This window comes from Aquarana catesbeiana, linkage group LG08 (assembly GCF_042186555.1).
Source record: "Aquarana catesbeiana isolate 2022-GZ linkage group LG08, ASM4218655v1, whole genome shotgun sequence".
Taxonomy (NCBI): Eukaryota; Metazoa; Chordata; class Amphibia; order Anura; family Ranidae; genus Aquarana; species Aquarana catesbeiana.
The window spans coordinates 81,047,044-81,068,676 of record NC_133331.1 but is presented as its reverse complement, the minus strand read 5'-3'; the positions used below and the strand labels follow the sequence as shown (position 1 = coordinate 81,068,676).

General features: G+C 44.5%; 1 protein-coding gene across 2 annotated transcripts in view; it reads left to right on the top strand.

Moving 5' to 3' along the window:
• Nucleotides 1–20,979: 20,979 nt before the first annotated feature.
• LOC141105887 (uncharacterized) overlaps nt 20,980–21,633 on the top strand; it is an 82,068-nt gene continuing 81,414 nt past the window's right edge. Inside the window, exon 1 of one of the 2 annotated variants that reach the window (XM_073596060.1) lies at nt 20,980–21,105. Coding sequence is in view for 1 of the 2 variants with exons in the window: in XM_073596059.1 (XP_073452160.1) it covers nt 21,293–21,321 (29 nt within the window). In the remaining variant the exon portion in view is untranslated. Of the gene's footprint in view, nt 21,322–21,633 lie in introns of both variants that reach the window. The other variant, XM_073596059.1, reaches the window with a different exon arrangement.

The following is a 21,633-nucleotide window of genomic DNA, read 5'->3' as shown; positions in this document are numbered from 1 at the left end:
CAGGAAGAGGAGTAGAGTGAAGGAGGCAGCAATTGGCCTATTTATGAAGGCTACTGCGGCCCTCAGAACCCCCCACAGTGTTCAAGAGAACTTTGCCTATATTACAGCCTGCAAAATGCTGGAAATGGAGGAGGGCCAAAGCCTAATATGTAAGTATCTCATCTTACAAACCCTAAATAAGGGGTTGAGGGGCCAACTCACAAGCCAAAGCCACATTTGTGAGTTCAACCATGGTCCTCCTCCTCCACCTCCTGCCACACCTCCAACACCAGAGCCACAGCCTGGAAGGAAGCATCTAAGGAAGACCAGAGAGTGATGGCCCTGGGTTCAGTCTGGTCTGGCAAAAGACGCAGGCTCTTGTATGACCACAGCCTGGCGACATAAATGTCACCTGTTGCTGTTCCTGATCTCTTGTAGTCCTGGACCGGATTGTGCTCACTATTATATGGACTTCTCAGGCCACCAATTTTGACTGTAAAATAGTTGATGTGTACCCTGGGGTACAAAGGCTTCGCAAATTTCACCAGTTTATCCAGCGTTGCCTTCCTCTTTATTTTGTTATGACAAAGAATAAATGGCTATTTATTTTTCACATATACTTGCCTATGTGTTTTACTTCAAAAAGGACAGTTTGTTTGTGAGTAGGCAGGTACATTTCCAAAATACAATGTGAAATTAACAAGGGACACCAACACCAACCAATTAGCATTATAAAGAAGAAGAGAGTGCGCTGCATTAAACAATTCAAAACATTGTAGCGTAACGAAAGTGCTATATCCATAACGAATGCTAATTTTACCAGACCGAGCAGTTCCATCTCGGAATTTATTCAGAGCATGTGTGGCACTTTGTGCGTCGGAATTGTCCACACGCGGTTGGAATTTACGCAAACGGATTTTGTTGTTGGAAAATTTTATAGCCTGCTCTCAAACTTTGTGTGTCGGAAATTCCGATGGAAAAAGTCCGATGGAGCCCACACGGTCCGAATTTCCGACAACAAGCTCCGAGCGCACATATTCCATCGGAAAGTCTGACCGTGTGTACAGTGCATTACTGTAACTGTAATGGTTCGGGTCTCTCAAAATGCGATGGCATCTTGGGAGACCCTGTGAAAGCGTGCCTAGTCTGTGCAATGCTGTACCCTACGCTAAAACTCCACTAGTGTATGGTAGCCTTCAAAGCATTCACCAATGCAAAGACCAGGATTGTCAGGACAGGAGGGACAAAAATAGCGGGTGTCATGCTTATATCCGTGCTTTCTACAGACACAACATTTTCTTTGGGGGGGCTCGTTGGGTAGGGGTACTCGGGAGGACATAAGGAAAATGCCTTTCATGCAGCCGGCTTACTGCATTTGGATTGGGAAGGTGAGGTGGAGCACCGTCTGGAAACAGAAGGGCTCTGACGATCTCTTCCTGGAATTTAAAGAAGGATCCAGTCCATCCTGAAGCTCTGTATAGCACATGAGCGTTCAGCAAAGCCAATTGAAATAAATAAACAGACACTTTTTTGTACCAGCCTCTGGCCTTACGGGCAGCTAGGTACGGCGCCAACAATTGGTTGTTGAGGTCCACCCCTCCCATATTTTAGTTATATTCGTGGACACAGAGGGGTTTCTCCACAACACCAGTCGCCGTAGTAATTCGGACTGTCGTGTCTGCATGAAAGGAGGTAAGAATGAAAACATTCTTATTATCCCTCCACTTCATAGCGAGCAAGTTATTACACTTCAAGCAGGCTCTCTCCCCCAGCCTAAGATGGGAATCTACAAGCCGTTGGGGAAAGCCCCAGCGATTAGATCGCACAGTGCCACATGCTCCAATCTGATGATCAAACAAGTGACTAAAAAGTGGCACGCTCGTGTAATAATTGTCCACATACAAATGGTACCCCTTTCCGAATAAGGTTGACACCAAGTCCCACACAATCTTGCCAGTACTTCCTATGTAGTCAGGGCAGTTTGTCGGCTCTACGTGACTATCTCTTCCCTCGTAAACCATAAAAATACATGTATAGCCTGTGGTCCTGTCACAGAGCTTATACATCTTGACCCGTATCTGGCATGCTTGCTGGGAAGATACTGTTTGAATGACAAGCGGCCAGAAAACTTAATCAGGGACTCATCAACGCAGACAACTTGATGGGGAGTAAACAAGTCTGCAAAACGTTGGTTGAAGTGGTTTACGAGGGGCAGAATTTTGTAGAGCCGATCGTATCCAGGGTCTCCACGAGGACGACAGAGTCCATTGTTGTTGAAGTGCATGAACTGCAAGATCTGCTCGTATCATGCCTTGGCCATGGAAGCAGAGAACACGGACATATGGTAAATTTGGTCAGTGGACCAATATGACCGCAACGTACACATTTTAACTATGCCCATGTCAAGGGATAGGCCCAGAAAGGTCTTAAATTCGAAACTGTAATTGGTTTCCAATCTCTGGCAAGGGAGGACTGGGGATTAGTGGCGATGAATTGACCAGCATACAAATTACTTTGGTCCACAATAGATCTATAGAGATCTTTGGTGAAAAACAGCGAATAAAAATCAAGTGACGTAAAATCAACTGTTTCCACCTGAATGCCAGGTTGGCCAGTGAATGGGGGAAGTACGGGTGCTGCAGAAGTGGTGGGCTCCCAATTAGGATTGGCGAATTCTGCAGGAAGGACACTATGGGCACGACGGGCCTGTCTTTGTCTTCTTCTTGGTGGCAGCAGGACACTACTTGTGCTTTCCACCTCGCCAGCTGCCAGTTATGGGACTCGCCACGTCACCAAGTGTTACTGCAGTGCTGGATGTACGACCAGGGTGTACTAGGCTGCTGGTGCTTGCCAGCTCACCAGAAGGAATAGCAGCGCTAGTACTGCTCTGCTCCATACGAGAGCCCTGCGGCTCTTGCACCTCAACAGCAGAAGAAGATCGGGGTCTGGTACGCCTGACCTTGGCAGGGACCACAATTCCGTCGTCAGAGCTATCTGTCAAGGAGCCGCTGCTGTCTACAGGTTCGTATTCTGACCCTGAATCTGACAGATGAGTGACTTCCTCTTCACTATCTGTCATGCTCAGAAACATGTAGGCCTCTTCACTACTGTACCTTCGATTTGCCATTTTGGGCTCTAAATTTACTGGTACAGTAGTGAGACTCACATGAATGAATGAATGAATGAGTGACTTGTATAGCACTACCTATGCAAACTGAATCGCCTCAGGGCGCTTTTTAACCTACCAGCATGTCTTTGGAGTGTGGGAGGAAACCGGAGTACCCGGAGGAAACCCACGCAGGCACAGGGAGAACATGCAAACTCCAGGCAGGTAGTGCCCTGGTCGGGATTTGAACCAGCGACCCTATTGCTGCTAGGTGAGAGTGCTATCCACTACACCACTGTGCTGCCCGATCACAGGTAAAAAAGCTCCTGGACTGTCAGCAAATGTAACAAACGCCACCAGAAAAACTGTTAGCGATCGCAGGGATCAGGCCTGACTCTGCGAACGCTGCAGTTTTGTGTGCTTAGTGTTTTGTAAGTGACAGTGATCGATCGATACTGCACTTGGGTGGGCTGGGCTGGGCTGGGCTGGGCAGAGGGGCAAAACGCAGGTGCTAGCAGGTATCTGGGCTGATCCCGCTAACACTGCGTTTTTGGGAACCCTAAACTGCTGGGGACGCTAGTATAGATCTGATCAGATCAGATATCAATCCATTCAGATACTATACCACTAAGGGAGGTGTATGCTGCATGCGTGGGTGTTAGCGGTACTGGCACTAACTTGACGCTCCCTGGGGCGATGCAAACCCTATCTGTCCCTAAAACCTAACTGATATCACCCGCCGGACGATCAGGGCGTTAAACCTTTATTAGGTAATAAACGGCGGGTGCCCTGACACTATAAAAAACAAACTAACTAACCAGCATTACCTGTAACAGTTAACCGGTGTTAACTAGGGGGTTAACTAGGGGGCAATCAGGGGGTTAAAACCTTTATTAGGTAGTATATGGGGGTACCTGACGGTGAACCTGAAGGTGAACCTAAATACTTACCTGGCTAACTAGCGTCACCTGTGACACTAATACGGCGATCAGAAAAAGGGTCGCTTAGTGACACTGGCAACAGGGGGCAATCAAGGGGTTAAACCTTTATTAGGGGGGGTACCCTAGACCTAAAGGGGCCTACCACTAACTGCCCTAACACTTATAACAGTCATAAATGACACCAATGCAGTAATCAGTAAAAAAATAAAAACTGCTATTGGTGTCACTGTGACAGGGGGTGCAGGGGGGGTGAGCGGGGGTGATTTGTGTACCTGCGTGTTCTACTGTATGTGTAGTGTTGGTGCACACTTACTTGATGTCTTCTCTCCTCAGCGCCGGAGCGAAAAGAAGAGAGATGACATCACTTCCTCTGCTTTTGTTTCCATTACAGAAGCAGAGGAAGCATTCCATTCATCAGGAGCGATCGTGAGGGGGTGGCCATGAATCGGTGGCATCCCCCTCAGCACCGATCGCTCCTGTAACAAATCTGACCACCGCAGGCACCGGGGGGGCCCAATCAGGCCCCCTGCCCGCTGGAAGGCAGGGACGTACAGGTACGCCCATATGCCTGACCCGTGCCATTCTGCCAATGTACATTGGCGTGCGGCGGTCGGCAAGTGGTTAAAGACAAAAATATAAGGTCCACTTATCAGATTCCTCACCCCTTCTGATGGCCCGTTGTAAAAATTTTAGGGTGGTGGGGAGGGAGGGTTCGAGCTGAATTTGGGACCCAAAAAAAAAGCCTCTTTCTGCCTGAATTTAAGGACAACAATAACATTTGGACACATTTTAGGGGGTGTTTAGGGTAAAACACTACAATGGAGCTGACAAAATACATTGTTAAGTGACTAGGCTAGGTGCATATGGGCCCAGGATAGCATGCTGGGGAGGTTAGTGAAGGCAAATATGGATGAAGGACAAAAAAGGAGCATTAAAAAAAAATTAAAAGCTTACAGCATGCATGAGGATAAAGGGGACATTCACAGCATATTACAATCATGTTAATTAGGGAATGATGAATAAAATACAAAACATTAGCATACAATAAATACATAGAATGTGATGTTAAAGGAGAAAACTTACCCTAATATAGTCCTTCTGCAGGACCTGAATGATGGCAGAACAAGTCTCTGGAATAATGATCCCCAGAGCCTGGGGGGAGATGCCTGTCGAGAACTTGAGGTCCTACAGACTTCTTCCCGTCACCAAGTACCGCAACATGGCGACTAGCCTCTGCTCCGGAGTGATGGCTTGCCGCATGCAGGTGTCCTGCTTCATAATATAAGGGGACAGCAAAGCCAACAGATGGTGAAAAACGGGGTCCGTCATCCGGAGAAAGTTCCTGAAATCATCAGGATAATTCTCCTGGATCTCACGCAGCAAAGGCATATAAGAGAATTAGTCATGCTGGAGTAACCAATTCTTGGTCCATGAACTCCTCCCCACTCTGTTCATGGACTGGGCTTGGGTCCAAGTATGAACCCCAACACCAAGCCCCCACATAGCACGAACTCTACGAGTACGTCCCCGCAACATGGCTTCAAAACGGTCGGCTGCTCAGAACGAATAAACAGAACGCACTGAAGAACAGCAAGGCCTGTGAAGAGCGAGCTGAAAATAAGAAACGAGCGGACAAGAGTGCACTGGAAAACAGATACAAACTGACTACACGCATTGAAGAACAGATACAAACCCCACAAGCACAAACTGAAGAGCAGTAACGGACTGAAAAGCATGAAAGCTGAAAATCGCGAATCGTCTCCCCCCTAACTTCTACTAACACAAGATAAATACGAGATTAGCAGAAGGAGCCCAAAGGGTGGCACACTGGCTATTAAACTTCCTTTTTCTAGTCCCGTCGTACGTGTTGTACGTCACCGCGTTCTGGACAGTCAGAATTTGGTGTGGCCGTGTGTATGCAAGACAGCTTGAGTGGAATTCCGTCGGGAAAACCGGTCGGAAAACCGGTCGTGTGTACAGGGCATTAGATTACTCTGCTCACAGAACATCCATACTTAAGCCTGGTACACATGATGAGATTATGGGACAAATTATGGTCTGTTTTTTTTTTTTTTGCATGGTAGTTTCCATATCAAAAACGAATAGGTTACAAAAGTATGAAAATTCTTGTACAACAAAATAAAAATTTGGGAAGTAATATAATGTATTTGTATTGTATTTTTGGATGGAAACTGTATTGCTTAAACAAAGACTGTATAATCTGGTATGGTACAAGAAAAAAATTTGTGTTTGTCCCTTCGGGAAATTTTGGGCGAAAGCTGTGTAATAATAATCGGATTATGAAAAATGGAAAGGGGAAGCACTTATATTACCACATCCGTAGATACAGGAAGGGGAGGGTATTAAAACGTAACCAAAAGTCGGACTTTATAGGCATGGTCCACAGGTGCAAGGAAAGAAAATCACTTGATTCCTCCAGCAACACAGTCAGTATTGACGGGGGAATGCCTCTCGCTGTGCTATTGTATTCTGCCGGGGGGGCGCAGGAAGCATTCACGGCCAGCAGAATATAATAGTTACTGCTAGCGGCTATAGCCACTGACAGTAACCGTATATAGAAAAACCCAACAGGCTAGTTGTACGAAATCAATCGACAGATCGACTTGGGTACAATCAGCCTGCCCATACATGGATCGAAATTCGTCCGCTCCCTGCCAAACCAGACGAACGTTGATCCATGTATGGCCGGCTTTATGCAGAAACCAGATCTAAGCTACAATGTATTGAATGTTTGTTCTTGAGCTTAGATATCTTTTAAGGAATACAGTGTTGTCACCCTGCTATTTGGACAATAAAATTGCTGCAGCATAATGACAAATTATCACTCCAGTCTATCTTCCGGTATTCCATCAGCTCATCCCCCACAGTTATTATCTTTTGTTTCTACTTGACCCTCCCTTCTAGATTGTAAGCTCTAACGAGCAGGGCCCTCTGATCCCTCCTGTATTGATTTGTGTTGTAAGTGTACTGTCTGCCCTCATGTTGTAAAGCGCTGCGCAAACAGTTGGCGCTATATAAATCCTGTATTATAATAATAATAACGATCACTGTCAGCACATGTGTATGCAGCAATTCTCGATTGGCTTCTAGTGCTGCCTCTGTCTCCCATTCGGACTGGCTGCTGTACATTGAACATCAGGGGGCTTCAATCAAGACACACATGCTAGTTGCATGTAATAATACATGTAATTATTTTTAAATAATAGATAGCTAATCAAATAATGCATTTTATATCTGCTTGGATTTTAGCTTTAATCACATTTATTTGTATATTTCTAACAATAATATTATTATTTTTATATAGAGGTAGCAGTTTGCATAGCTCTTTACAAAATTGGGGGAGACAGTACGGTTACAAAACTATCCAATCCAGGAGGGTTCAGGGGGCCCTGCTGATGAGAGCTTACAGTAATAGTGTATTGTACAGTGTTATCCAGAAAGGTTGGAGTGTAAGACTCTTTATTGACTAAGTTAAGATATTAAAGATGTAAGCTTTTGGGACTCATTAGGTCCCTTGTTTGGACTTTATGCAATTCTGAAAATGGTTCTAAATCATTATGTGGCCAATAAAGGGTATCACAAACATTTATATATGTTTGTGATACCCAAACATTTTACATATATATATCTGTATATCTCTAAATATAATAACATTTATAAGCATTATTTTTATCCCTTATGTAGATAAACTTCAGAAGAAAATTCCATTCTTAAATATTAAATTCATGTTATAGAGATTTCATCATTATTTGCAAGGATGACTTATACTTTACTTCCTCTTATTCACACATAGCATCCGTCAGATCTTTCCTGTGTTCACTTTGTTGGCCACATAGTCTTCCTTTGGCAAAATATGGACATTGTTTTACATACAACAATTGATCACAGGTGATTTGTTATCAGCTGTTATTTTAAAACACATCCATAGAGATATTTTTTTTTTATAGAGATCATTTTGATTACTTGTACACCTAGAATATGGTCTTCCAATCCAATTAAAATAGTCAAGGTTGGATATATATTTTTTGTCTGCCTAGAGTAGTGGTTCCTAAACTGCAGCCTACAGCCAAGATGTAACCTTTTGCTTGCCTTTATCTGGCTCTTGGGGCACTATTTCTTTCAATGATACCAATGATGGGTCACTATACCTCCCACTGATACCACTAATGGGGCACTATTTCTTCCACTGACACCATTGATGTGGCACTATTCCTTCCACAGACACCAATGATGGGGTACTATTCTTCCCACTGACGCCATTGATGGAGCACTAATCCTCCCACTGATACCAATGTTGGGGCACTAATCCTCCAATTAGTACCACTGATAGGACATTATTCCTCCCACTGACACCATTGATGGGACATTATTCCTCCACCAGTGGTGGGGCACTATGTCTCCCACTGACACCATTGATGGGACACTATTCCTCCCACTGACACCAGTGATGGGGCACTATCTATTTTTACCTTAATGCATTTTCTGCTTTATATGCCAGCGCTTAAACTGACACTTACAATGGATAAGGTAGTTGAACCTATGGGTAAGTGACAACCACAGCCTCAAAATGTAAAAGTATCTGAAGGAATAAACTATTCTTGTTACCCTTATTTGACAAAAGCTTTTCCTAGTTCACTATAGCAGAAGAAAAGGAAAATCTGATTGGTAGGTATGGACAACAAGAATATCTTCTTGTTCAGGCATCTTTGTTAATGAGGTCCACCACCTACTGGATTAAAGTGTGCCTCTAGTTAAATCTTTTTTTATTTCCTTATTAATTTGGACAGACTAGGGAAGGGTTAGAACCCCTGAGAGGTTATGTTTGCTTTCTGTGGCTCTTTAAGGAGGTTTCCCTTCACGTCTTGTCCCAGAAACACAATTTGTGAACTACAAAGTGGTGACACAGTAATTAAAGCATGACAGGTTCCAATCGTCCCCTACACAATCCTAAACAACAACACAAAAGTCACAGCTCTCTATGGTATGTAACGGAAAGTCACATGACCCCCCCCCCAAACGTTTCAGAAAACCAGGTGCCAGATGATGGTTGATCATATTCTGACATATTTCTTCCAAAGAGGGTTGTGTAACCATGGTTGGGGTCAGAAGAGCAACTAATTAGCAGATCCATTAGCAGCTCATTTTCTTTGCTGTATTCCACTTACCTGTCTCTCTCAACTTCCACTGAGCCTTACTGTAGACTTTCAATTTTAGTGCTTTCCTCATAAATTATAAGGATCAGCGATGCACTTCTAGAGAAGGTTACCAAGGAGCTCTGACCCCCAGTGGTGGACATAGCTAGAGAGAGTAAATAAGGAACCCTGTCCCCCTCATTGATGTACAAATCTAGAGAGGGAGGGTTGCCTAGAAACCCTGATTCCTAGTGGCAGACAAATCTAGAGAGACCAGCGAAGGAACCCTGACCCCCTTCTCCTTCCACCCCCAATCACTGGTGTTCAGTGGAAGAAGACCCTATGTCATGCACCTGTTGGAGGAGCCTGACATGATGAGGTAGGCCTTTCTTACACCTCTGGCTCATGACTCCTGGTAAAGTGACAGGAGGCACGAGAGCACAGAGTGGCATGAATGCCTTATCATTCTTCTATTAACTGATGTTGGTAGGTCGCCTGTACATCCACAAGATCAGACCAGACAACACATAGGAGAACAGCTGAAACAGCTGACAGCAGGTTGGTGCTCCACAGGAGCTGGCTGGGCAGCAGGCAGTGGGTCAGAAGGCTGGAAGCAGGTAGTCAATCAACAGGTTATTTGCTGGCAGGAGGTAGATGATTGTCAGGTATTGGCCGCGCCAAAATTTTTAAAAAAATGGCATGGCGGTCCCCCTAAAAATCCATACCAGACCCTTATCTGACCACGCAACCTGGCAGGCCGCAGGAAAAGAGGGGGGGGGAGAGAGCACCCCCCCCTCCTGAACTGTACCAGGCCACATGCCCTCAACATGGGGAGGATGTCCCTATGTTGATGGGGACAAGGGCCTCATCCCCACAACCCTTGCCCAGTGGTTGTGGGGGTATGTGGGCGGGGGGGCTTATAGGAATATGGAAGCCCCCTTTAACAAGGTGACCCCCAGATCCCTCCCCCCCTGTGTGAAATGGTAATGGGGTACAAATGTACCCTGACCATTTCACAAAAAAAGTGTCAAAAATTTTAAAAAAGACAATAGCCGTTTTTTGACAATTCCTTTATTAATGTCTTCTTCTTTCCCCGCTTCTTCTTCCATCTTCTTCTGGTCTTCATTCAGTTTTCTTCCTCCATCTTGTTTTTCCCCCGCTTCTTCCTCTGCTTCTTCCTCAGATCCTCTGCTTCTTCCTTCGATCTTCTCGTCCGCATCTTCCTCCGGCTTCCACCCGGTGACCCCGCCCCCTCTGACGCACGAGGACTTCCCTATGGCTTTCCCCGTGGTTATAGAGGGGGGCGGGGTCACCCGTTACGTAACCGGGTGACCCCGCCCCCTCTGACATCACGGGGAAGCCATAGGGAAATTAAACAGGAAAAAAATTGTATACAAGAAGAGAAAAGTTGAATCAAAAAAGTCCTGCTGTCAGTGAAAATGTCAGTAAGTTAACATCTCAGAAGCATCAATGGATGACATCAATGAAAACATAGTGGAAAGAGAATCTTGTAAGAAGAACCGCCACCAATTGTATGAAGGCTTACCAGAAGCACCAGACTTAAAGGGGCATTTACCTCCTAAGTCAAACAGGCTTGTGGTGATAGACAACGTGTACAGTGGAGAACCATCAAGGATCCAGATCGCCTCGATCAAAAGTCAGACTCTGAACGGTACTGGTCAACGGCAAGTTTACAATTTACATGCGGATGAGGTTCAAATGAAGGAAAGGAGGGCCAGAGGATATCCTCGTGCTCACACGATGAAACCAAAAATTAAAGAAAGGTTCCACATAGTGTAATGTCGTTTAGAAATTCATTTTAATAAAAGGAGGGTAAAATGGAACACTCACATTTCAGATGTAAATAAAAACTCATGTAGAGACATGGAAAGGTGCAATGATGTTGGCAGAACTTGACCCATCAATCATGACCTTCTATGGAATAGATAAAATTACAGGATATTGAAGAGGGGACAATAAAAAGATCAACATTTCACAGAATGAAACCAAATGGATTTTTATGTTAAATATCCTCCAACCAGAAAGCATGAATATAAATATAGATCTTAACTGTTTTATTTCCAATTTTTAAAAACATCCTGGTTATAGGTGACTATATGTGGCTAAATATATAAAACAGTAGAATTTTACGTAGGCCCTCAAATCCTCTGTAGCATAATAAATTACCCCCTAATACTATAAGTTCCGTTCTTCCAGGTAGTTTTCGAATTTCTAATTTCAAACTTGTTATTAGAAAAAAAACCCTCCCAACTTTAAAAGATATAGGGGTACTTGCAAGTAGTCAGTTGTCCCTCTGTATCATTTCTGAAAGTCGAGAGGAATGTGTATGTAGAAAAAGCTTTTGCCACACTCCCAGTTATGCGACTTTGATGAGCTGGTGCAAAAAAATGATTGGTTAAACTCACAAATGTTTTCTTCCCCACTTATATTTTAAAAAGTGATGTTTAAATTTAAGATATGCAATAAATAAGAGATATCATTTAGTATAACACTTTTGGTGGTTAATTATTACATTTTGTTACAAAGGTCTATACCAGTGTTTCTCAACTCAAGTCCTCAAGGTGCCCCAACAGGTCATGTTTTCAGTCTTTCCATTATTTTGCACAGGTGATTTGATCAGTTTCACTGCCTTAGTAATTACCACAGCTGTTTCATCTGACGGAAATCCTGAAAACATGACATGTTGGGGCGCCTTGAAGACTGAAGTTGAAACTCTGGTCTATACATCGGATCAAACAAGGGGGACAACTGAAGGCGAAAGAAGCACAGAGGAATTTGGTCCCAAAAAGGTACAATCCCTCCAAATCAGGGACAGTTGGGAGAGCTATGCGCTTGTTGAACTGCAGACTTCTGAAGATAATGTAAACAATGTGACTTAGTTACAAACCATACGACTGTTAAGCCGGTCACAGATGGTTCAAATCTTGGCCAGGTCAACAGGGACCGGCCTCGATTCAAACCATGTATGGCCTGGATGAATGTACCAAGTTGATTGATCAATCAACTTGGGTACAACCAGCCTGTCAGATTTCACATGTGATTATTGCTAGCGGCTGTTAAAGCCGCTAGCAATAATCACTGTGCTCTCAAGGTGGAAATGCCAACCCCCAACAACCCCCCCGAGAACGCAATAGCTCCGTGGGAGGGATTCCCCCCATCAACACAGACGGTGTTGATAAGGGAATCAAGCAAAAGAACATTGTTCCATCTTAGGCCAGCCTTATGCATCCTAGCGGCTTGGGTATTCGGCACTTTTAGGGTGAATATTAAGATAAGTAGCACCTGCATTTTGCTAATAATTTTGAATACCATACATACAGTTGTATCTACACTACAGACTACAAAGTAAGCAGATTTTTTTTTTTAGACTGACAACATTACTAATCATACGGTCGATTTTAAAATGGTTGCTGAAATGTTTTGGGCACCCCATAATGATCCACTATTTGGGCAAAGTATCATACAGGTACACCAGAGCCCTTTCCTATATCTAGATTGCAATGCCTTGTTTCCCCACAAGGTGGAGAGCTTACACAAATTACCAATAATACAAAAATTAGGTCTGTCGCTATTACTGTACAAGATATAGTGAGATGGGACTAAAGCAAAAAGCATTTCAATAAAATTAGTGCGTGTCATTCTTAGAGCATAAGGTATTCACATTTCTCATTCCAATAGCCATAAATGCTTTATGCCTCATCAGCCAAATGCACATACACATAGGAACCACTAAAACCAACATAGGCACCTTGTTATTATTATTATTATTATTATACAGGATTTATATAGTGCCAACAGTTTGCTCAGAGCTTTACAACATGGAGGCAGACAGTACAGTTTCAATACAATACAGGAGGGATCAGAGGGCCCTGCTCGGTAGAGCTTACAATCTAGAGGACCAGCGACTGCATATTCTGATCTCAAATGTCACTCAAAGATCTGCAGTCCCTATTGGTATAATAAAAAAAAGGGGAAGCTCTGTTTGTTTGCTTCATCCCCCCTCTCGGCTGCCACATTTGGCACCATTTGGGGGGGGGGGCGAGTACCTGGTTTTGACAGGTACCCGCTCCCACTTCTGGGTAACTTTGGTGTGGCAAAGTCACCCAGAAGTCACCCAGAAGTCACCCGGAAGTTCGGCCCCCTCCTCCTTCCCCCGCCGCTGGGCCATTCACAAAGCACAGCGCACTACGGGCATGCGGAGTAGGAAACCGGCTGTGAAGCCACAAGGCTTCACTGTCAGTTTCCTTTATACGAAATGGCAGTGGCAGCACCCGAGGGTGAAGACACTGCTCGATTCCAGGACAGGTATGTGTCCTAATATTAAAAAACAAAAAAGCAGCACTCTATGGGTAGGAGCCAAAAAATAAATATATATGAACCATGAACTAAATTCAAAGTTAGTTTATTGCACTGTAGACAATTGACCAGCAAATACAAGAGGCTGTTAGTGCGGGTACAGATTGCAGCAAATGGTAAAAAGCATGTGGCTATGTAAATACATTTTATTAAAAACGAACGGTACCACAATGATGTCTGGATGAGAAGGGGTTAACGTTTCCAGAAGGCTCGCCAGTCACACATGGAGAGAGGTCATCCCAAACCCTGTGGGGAACAATAATATCCCGGTGGAAGAAAATGGGGTGATGGACAGCCTCTTGCCTCTGATGGGTAGTCAGGTACTGCGAGAATCCAGAGGGATACAGCATGAGCAGGGAGTCACTGGCTGGCTGCGGTGAATGCAAGGATCGAACAATGCTCTGCCAAGCTGTATGGGGTGTAATGTGTCAGTCGCTGCTGGAGGATGGAGCCGGGGAAGTCGAGCATAGCCACTGGAGCCGGGTGCGTGGGATGACGTCAACGCCACTCCGGAAACAGGATTTGGTAATGCTTTTTTGAAACTTCAATAAATCTTGGCAGATGCCCTGTGTGTGTGTTGATATCTCATACTTGCAAAACCTCCAAAACAAAGAGAAGCTAAAGCTGAATTAAAGCCTCTCAAAAGCTCTAGGTGCTTCAAGCCAGCTTTGTCCTAGACTTTCATGGAGGCTTTGAAGAACTACTAAAGAGACATGGGATATAATTTTTGAAATAAAGAAAACATAACATGTGAACAGGACTGTAAGCTTACCATTTTATTTAGTGACAGGGGCTTTGATTGGCGTTTAGAGAGCTTTCAAAGAGCTTGTCTGAAGCCATGTTTTGAAGCAAGTGCCAACGGGCCCTCAGTGTCAGATTGCCCGTCGTACTATCGCAGTCCCATTATAAGTCATTGATCGCCACCATTTGTAGTATAAAAGATAATTAAACATTTAAATTCCAGTATATATACCAGTTTGCAGGCGCTATAACTTTCACGCAAACCAATTAACATACCCTTATTGAGATTTTTTTTTATCAAAAACATGTAGCATAATACATCTTGGTCAAAGGTTATGATCAAATTATATTTTTTAAATGTTTTTATTGGATAGCAGAATGTAAAAAATATTGTTTTTTTTTCAGGCCAGTTTTCAGCTTTTAGTGCTATCGCGCTTTGATTGATAATTACTCAGTCATGCAACACTGTACCCAAATGAAATTTTTATCATCTTTTCCCCACAAATAGAGCTTTCTTTGGGTGGTGTTTAATCACCACTGGGACATATATTGAGGTGAGCGAAACAATTGCAATTTGAGGTGGAGGGATTGTCATTTGTAGCTGTTGCTCTTGTTATCATGTGGAACATCCTTCTGTACACACGGTCGGATTTTCCGACGGAAAAAGTGCGATCGGATTGTGTTGTCAGAAATTCTGATCGTGTGTGTGCTCCATCTGACTTTTTCCGTCAGAATTTCCAACACACAAAGTTTGAGAGCAGGCTATAAAATTTTCCGCGCATGGGCAGGAGAAACATCACGCGATTCCAGCCAGTCACAGAGCCGGAGTCTGCGGCCCCGGAAGGAAGAGGGGTTAAGATGGACGCTCGCTGCTAGTGGGGACAGTGGTGACATCGCAGGCTTTATTTTCAGGTAAGTGACACATAATGGGCTACTATGCGATGTATAGTAGCCCATTATGCTTTACCTTTGCAGGGAAATAAAGAGGAAGTAAAACCCATCAGGGTTTACTTCCTCTTTAACCACTTGCCGACCGCCTAATGACGATATACGTCAACAGAATGGCACGGGCAGGCAAAATCACGTACCTGGTACGTGATTGCCTTCCTGCGGGCAGGGGGTCCAATTGGACCCCCCCCCAGGTCCAAGCGGCAGTCGTCTTTGGTCTGGGAGCGTTCAGAGATGAGGGGGAGGCCATCCGATCGTGCCCCCCCCTCGCGATCGCTCCCAGCCAATGAGAATCATCCCCTGCCTGTGTGTAGTACACACAGGCAGAGGATGTGATGTCATCTCTCCTCGGCTCGGCAGTTTCCGTTCTGGCGCCGAGGAGAGAAGACATGTGAGTGAGTGCACAACACACACACATCACAGTAGAACATGCCAGGCACACTTTACACCCCCGATCCCCCCCGATCGCCCCCCGATCACCCCCCAATCACTGCCTCCCCCCCCCCCGTCACACTGACACCAAGCAGTTTTTTTTTTTCTGATTACTGCATGGTGTCAGTTTGTGACAGTTAGAAGTGTTAGGGCAGTTAGTATTAGCCTCCTGTAGGTCTAGGGTACCCCCCCTAATAAAGTTTTAACCCCTTGATCACCCCCCCGTCACCAGTGTCACTAAGCGATCATTTTTCTGAGGTAGGGAGGTAAATATTTTGGTTCGCCGTCAGCGTTTTATAGCGACAGGGACCCCCATATACTACCTAATAAATATTTTAACCCCTTGATTGCCCCCTAGTTAACCCTTTCACCACTGATCACCGTATAACCGTTACGGTTGACGCTGGTTAGTTCGTTTATTTTTTATAGTGTCAGGGCACCCGCCGTTTATTACCTAATAAAGGTTTAGCCCCCTGATTGCCCGGCGGTGATATGCGTCGCCCCAGGCAGCGTCAGATTAGCGCCAGTACCGCTAACACCCACGCACGCAGCATACGCCTCCCTTAGTGGTATAGTATCTGTACGGATCAATATCTGATCTGATCAGATCTATACTAGCGTCCCCAGCAGTTTAGGGTTCCCAAAAACGCAGTGTTAGCAGGATCAGCCCAGATACCTGCTAGCACCTGCGTTTTTCCCCTCAGCCCGGCCCAGCCCAGCCCAGCCCACCCAAGTGCAGTATCGATCGATCACTGTCACTTACAAAACCCTAAACGCATAACTGCAGCGTTTGCAGAGTCAGGCCTGATCCCTGCGATCGCTAACAGTTTTCTTGTTAGCGTTTTGGTGAACTGGCAAGCACCAGCCCCAAGCAGCATCAGGTTAGCGCCAGTACCACTAACACCCACGCACGCAGAATACACCTCCCTTAGTGGTATAGTATCTGAACGGATCAATATCTGATCCGATCAGATCTATACTGGCGTCCCCAGCAGTTTAGGGTTCCCAAAAACGCAGTGTTAGCGGGATCAGCCCAGATACCTGCTAGCACCTGCGTTTTGCCCCTCCGCCCGGCCCAGCCCACCCAAGTGCAGTATCGATCAATCACTGTCACTTACAAAACACTAAACGCATAACTGCAGCGTTCGCAGAGTCAGGCCTGATCCCTGCGATCGCTAACAGTTTTTTTTGGTAGCGTTTTGGTGAACTGGCAAGCACCAGCCCCAGGCAGCGTCAGGTTAGTGCCAGTACCGCTAACACCCACGCACGCAGCGTACATCTCCCTTAGTGGTATAGTATCTGAACGGATCAATATCTGATCCGATCAGATCTATACTGGTGTCCCCAGCAGTTTAGGGTTCCCAAAAACGCAGTGTTATCGGGATCAGCCCAGATACCTGCTAGCACCTGCGTTTTGCCCCTCCGCCTGGCCCAGCCCAGGCCACCCAAGTGCAGTATCAATGATCACTGACACTTACAAAACACTAAACGCATAACTGCAGCGTTCGCAGAGTCAGGCCTGATCCTTGCGATCGCTAACAGTTTTTTTTGTAGCGTTTTGGTGAACTGGCAAGCACCAGTGGCCTAGTACACCCCGGTCGTAGTCAAACCAGCACTGCAGTAACACTTGGTGACGTGGCGAGTCCCATAAGTGCAGTTCAAGCTGGTGAGGTGGCAAGCACAAGTAGTGTCCCGCTGCCACCAAAAAGACAAACACAGGCCCGTCGTGCCCATAATGCCCTTCCTGCTGCATTCGCCAATCCTAATTGGGAACCCACCACTTCTGCAGCGCCCGTACATCCCCCATTCACATCCCCAACCAAATGCAGTCGGCTGCATGAGAGGCATTTTCAAAAAAAAGTGTAAAAAAAAAAAAAAAACCACAAACAAAAATATAAAATAAAAAAAATAGTTGTTGTTTTATTGTTCTCTCTCTCTCTATTCTCTCTCTATTGTTCTGCTCTTTTTTACTGTATTCTATTCTGCAATGTTTTATTGTTATTATGTTTTATCATGTTTGCTTTTCAGGTATGCAATTTTTTATACTTTACCGTTTACTGTGCTTTATTGTTAATCATTTTTTTGTCTTCAGGTACGCCATTCACGACTTTGAGTGGTTATACCAGAATGATGCCTGCAGGTTTAGGTATCATCTTGGTATCATTCTTTTCAGCCAGCGGTCGGCTTTCATGTAAAAGCAATCCTAGCGGCTAATTAGCCTCTAGACTGTTTTTACAAGCAGTGGGAGGGAATGCCCCCCCACCGTCTTCCGTGTTTTTCTCTGGCTCTCCTGTCTCAACAGGGAACCTGAGAATGCAGCCGGTGATTCAGCCAGCTGACCATAGAGCTGATCAGAGACCAGAGTGGCTCCAAACATCTCTATGGCCTAAGAAACCGGAAGCTATGAGCATTTTATGACTTAGATTTCGCCGGATGTAAACAGCGCCATTGGGAAATTGGGGAAGCATTTTATCACACCGATCTTGGTGTGGTCAGATGCTTTGAGGGCAGAGGAGAAATCTAGGGTCTAATAGACCCCAATTTTTTCAGAAAAGAGTACCTGTCACTACCTATTGCTATCATAGGGGATATTTACATTCCCTGAGATAACAATAAAAATGATTTAAAAAAAAATGAAAGGAACAGTTTAAAAATAAGATAAAAAAGCAAAAAAATAATAAAGAAAAAAAAAAAAAAAAAGCACCCCTGTCTCCCCTGCTCTCGCGATAAGGCGAACGCAAGCGTCGGTCTGGCGTAAAATGTAAACAGCAATTGCACCATGCATGTGAGGTATCACCGCGAAGGTCGGATCGAGGGCAGTAATTTTAGCAGTAGACCTCCTCTGTACATCTAAAGTGGTAACCTGTAAAGGCTTTTAAAGGCTTTTAAAAATGTATTAATTTTGTTGCCACTGCACGTTTGTGCGCAATTTTAAAGCATGTCATGTTTGGCATCCATGTATTCGGCCTAAGATCATCTTTTTTATTTCATCAAACATTTGGGTAATATAGTGTGTTTTAGTGCATTAAAATTTAAAAAAGTGTATTTTTTTCCCCAAAAAATGTGTTTGAAAAATCGCTGCGCAAATACTGTGTGAAAAAAAAAATGAAACACCCACCATTTTAATCTGTAGGGCATTTGCTTTAAAAAAAATATATAATGTTTGGGGGTTCAAAGTAATTTTCTTGCAAAAAAAAATAATTTTTTCATGTAATCAAAAAGTGTCAGAAAGGGCTTTGTCTTCAAGTGGTTAGAAGAGTGGGTGATGTGTGACATAAGCTTCTAAATGTTGTGCATAAAATGCCAGGACAGTTCAAAACCGCCCCAAATTACCCCATTTTGGAAAGTAGACACCCCAAGCTATTTGCTGAGAGGCATGTCGAGTCCAAGGAATATTTTATATTGTGACACAAAGGGCGTAAATTTTTGATTTCACTCTTCACTGCCTATCACAGTTTCGGAGGCCATGGAATGTCCAGGTGGCAAACCCCCCCAAATGACCCCATTTTGGAAAGTAGACACCCCAAGCTATTTGCTGAGCGGTATAGTGAGTATTTTGCAGACCTCACTTTTTGTCACAAAGTTTTGAAAATTGAAAAAAGAAAAAAAAATGTTTTCTTGTCTTTCTTCATTTTCAAAAACAAATGAGAGCTGCAAAATACTCACCATGCTTCTCAGCAAATAGCTTGGGGTGTCTACTTTCCAAAATGGGGTCATTTGGGGGGGGTTTGTGCCACCTGGGCATTCCATGCCCTCCGAAACTGTGATAGGCAGTGAAGAGTGAAATCAAAAATTTACACCCTTAGAAATCCTGAAGACGGTGATTGGTTTTCGGGGCCCTGTATGCGGCTAGGCTCCCAAAAAGTCCCACACATGTGGTATCCCCATACTCAGGAGAAGCAGCTAAATGTATTTTGGGGTGCAATTCCACATATGCCCATGGCCTGTGTGAGCAATATATTATTTAGTGACAACTTTGTGCAAAAAAAAAAAATTTGTCACTTTCTCGCAACTTGTGTCAAAATATTAAATATTCCATGGACTCAACATGCCTCAAAGCAAATAGCTTGGGGTGTCTACTTTCCAAAATGGGGTCATTTGGGGGGGTTTGTGCCATCTGGGCATTTTATGGCCTTCAAAACTGTGATAGGTAGTGAGGAGTAAAATCAAAAATTTACGCCCTTAGAAATCCTGAAGGCGGTGATTGGTTTTCGGGGCCCCGTACGCGGCTAGGCTCCCAAAAAGTCCCACACATGTGGTATCCCCATACTCAGGAGAAGCAGCTGAATGTATTTTGGGGTGCAATTCCACATATGCCCATGGCCTGTGTGAGCAATATATCATTTAGTGACAACTTTTTGTAATTTTTTTTTTTTTTTGTCATTATTCAATCACTTGGGACAAAAAAATGAATATTCAATGGGCTCAACATGCCTCTCAGCAATTTCCTTGGGGTGTCTACTTTCCAAAATGGGGTCATTTGTGGGGGGGTTTGTACTGCCCTGCCATTTTAGCACCTCAAGAAACGACATAGGCAGTCATAAACTAAAAGCTGTGTAAATTACAGAAAATGTACCCTAGTTTGTAGGCGCTATAACTTTTGCGCAAACCAATAAATATACACTTATTGACATTTTTTTTTACCAAAGACATGTGGCCGAATAAATTTTGGCCTAAATGTATGACTAAAATTGAGTTTATTGGATTTTTTTTAGAACAAAAAGTAGAAAATATCATTTTTTTCAAAATTTTCGGTCTTTTTCCGTGTAGAGCGCAAAAAATAAAAAAGGCAGAGGTGATCAAATACCATCAAAAGAAAGCTCTGTTTGTGGGAAGAAAAGGACGCAAATTTTGTTTGGGTACAGCATTGCATGACTGCGCAATTAGCAGTTAAAGCGACGCAGTGCCAAATTGTAAAAAAAAAAAAAAAAGGGGGTAAATCCTTCCGGGGCTGAAGTGGTTAAAGGGATGAGGTAGCAGCCCTAGCTGAGGTGGGCTGACACTGTGGTTTGAGAAAAATAAATTGTAAGACATTTGTTTTGCTTTTTTTTGTATAATACATATTCCAGTATCACAGTTCTAGGCTAGCTCAGTGTTGTGGTTCATAACCGCCATATTACAAACATTGGAAATGCATCACACAATCATCTCTTCCAATGGCGCCAACCAGCTGACCACGCTATGCTGATTACGTAATGCGCAGGACGCACACCCTCCATTGCAAAGAAGAAGCTGCGTACGCTACGCTAATTACGTAACGAGCAGGACACACCGCCCCAGTTGAAGAAGAAAAGCGGCGCACGCTACGCCAATTGCGTGAATTTCCATCGTGGTGGGCGGGTCGCGCATGCCTAGTACGCTGCAGCGACGTCACCGGAAGGCCTAGCATTCCTTTGGCAGTGCTGAGTGGCGGAGAGGTGGCAGTCCGGTGTGTGCTGTCGGTCACTTGCAGACACAGTCAGGGTGTAGTTAGGTGTACGGAGGAGAGGGGGACCTACGTTGGGTTGTAGTTGAGCTCTCCGGCCCTGGTGATAGGGGCGCCGCGTTGCGTGGTACTTTCGTCGCCCTCCGATCTAAGCGCGCTCCCATTGGTCGCCTCGTTGTGCCCAGGCAGCATGGTGAAGAAGAACAGCATCCCGGAGAGGTGAGTATGGCCGGTCCGCCGTGCTCTTACACGTACATCTGCTGGATGGGGACACACAGCCCGGTATTAGGGGCTCTCAGACACCTCTTACCCAATCACCCAGGTGAGAGGGAGACACCACAGATCTCCCTGTACTGGCTGAGGCTTGAAGGGATAGTTCACCTTTATTTAAAAAACACACTGCCCATGTAGATAAGGGATCTCTGTATGTAAAGACAAACTGTGCAGCTCTGACAACTGGAATAAAGTCCTTGTTATAGGTGTACGCCATGTACATACCTCATGAAGCCTGACTGAAAAACTCCCAGAGAT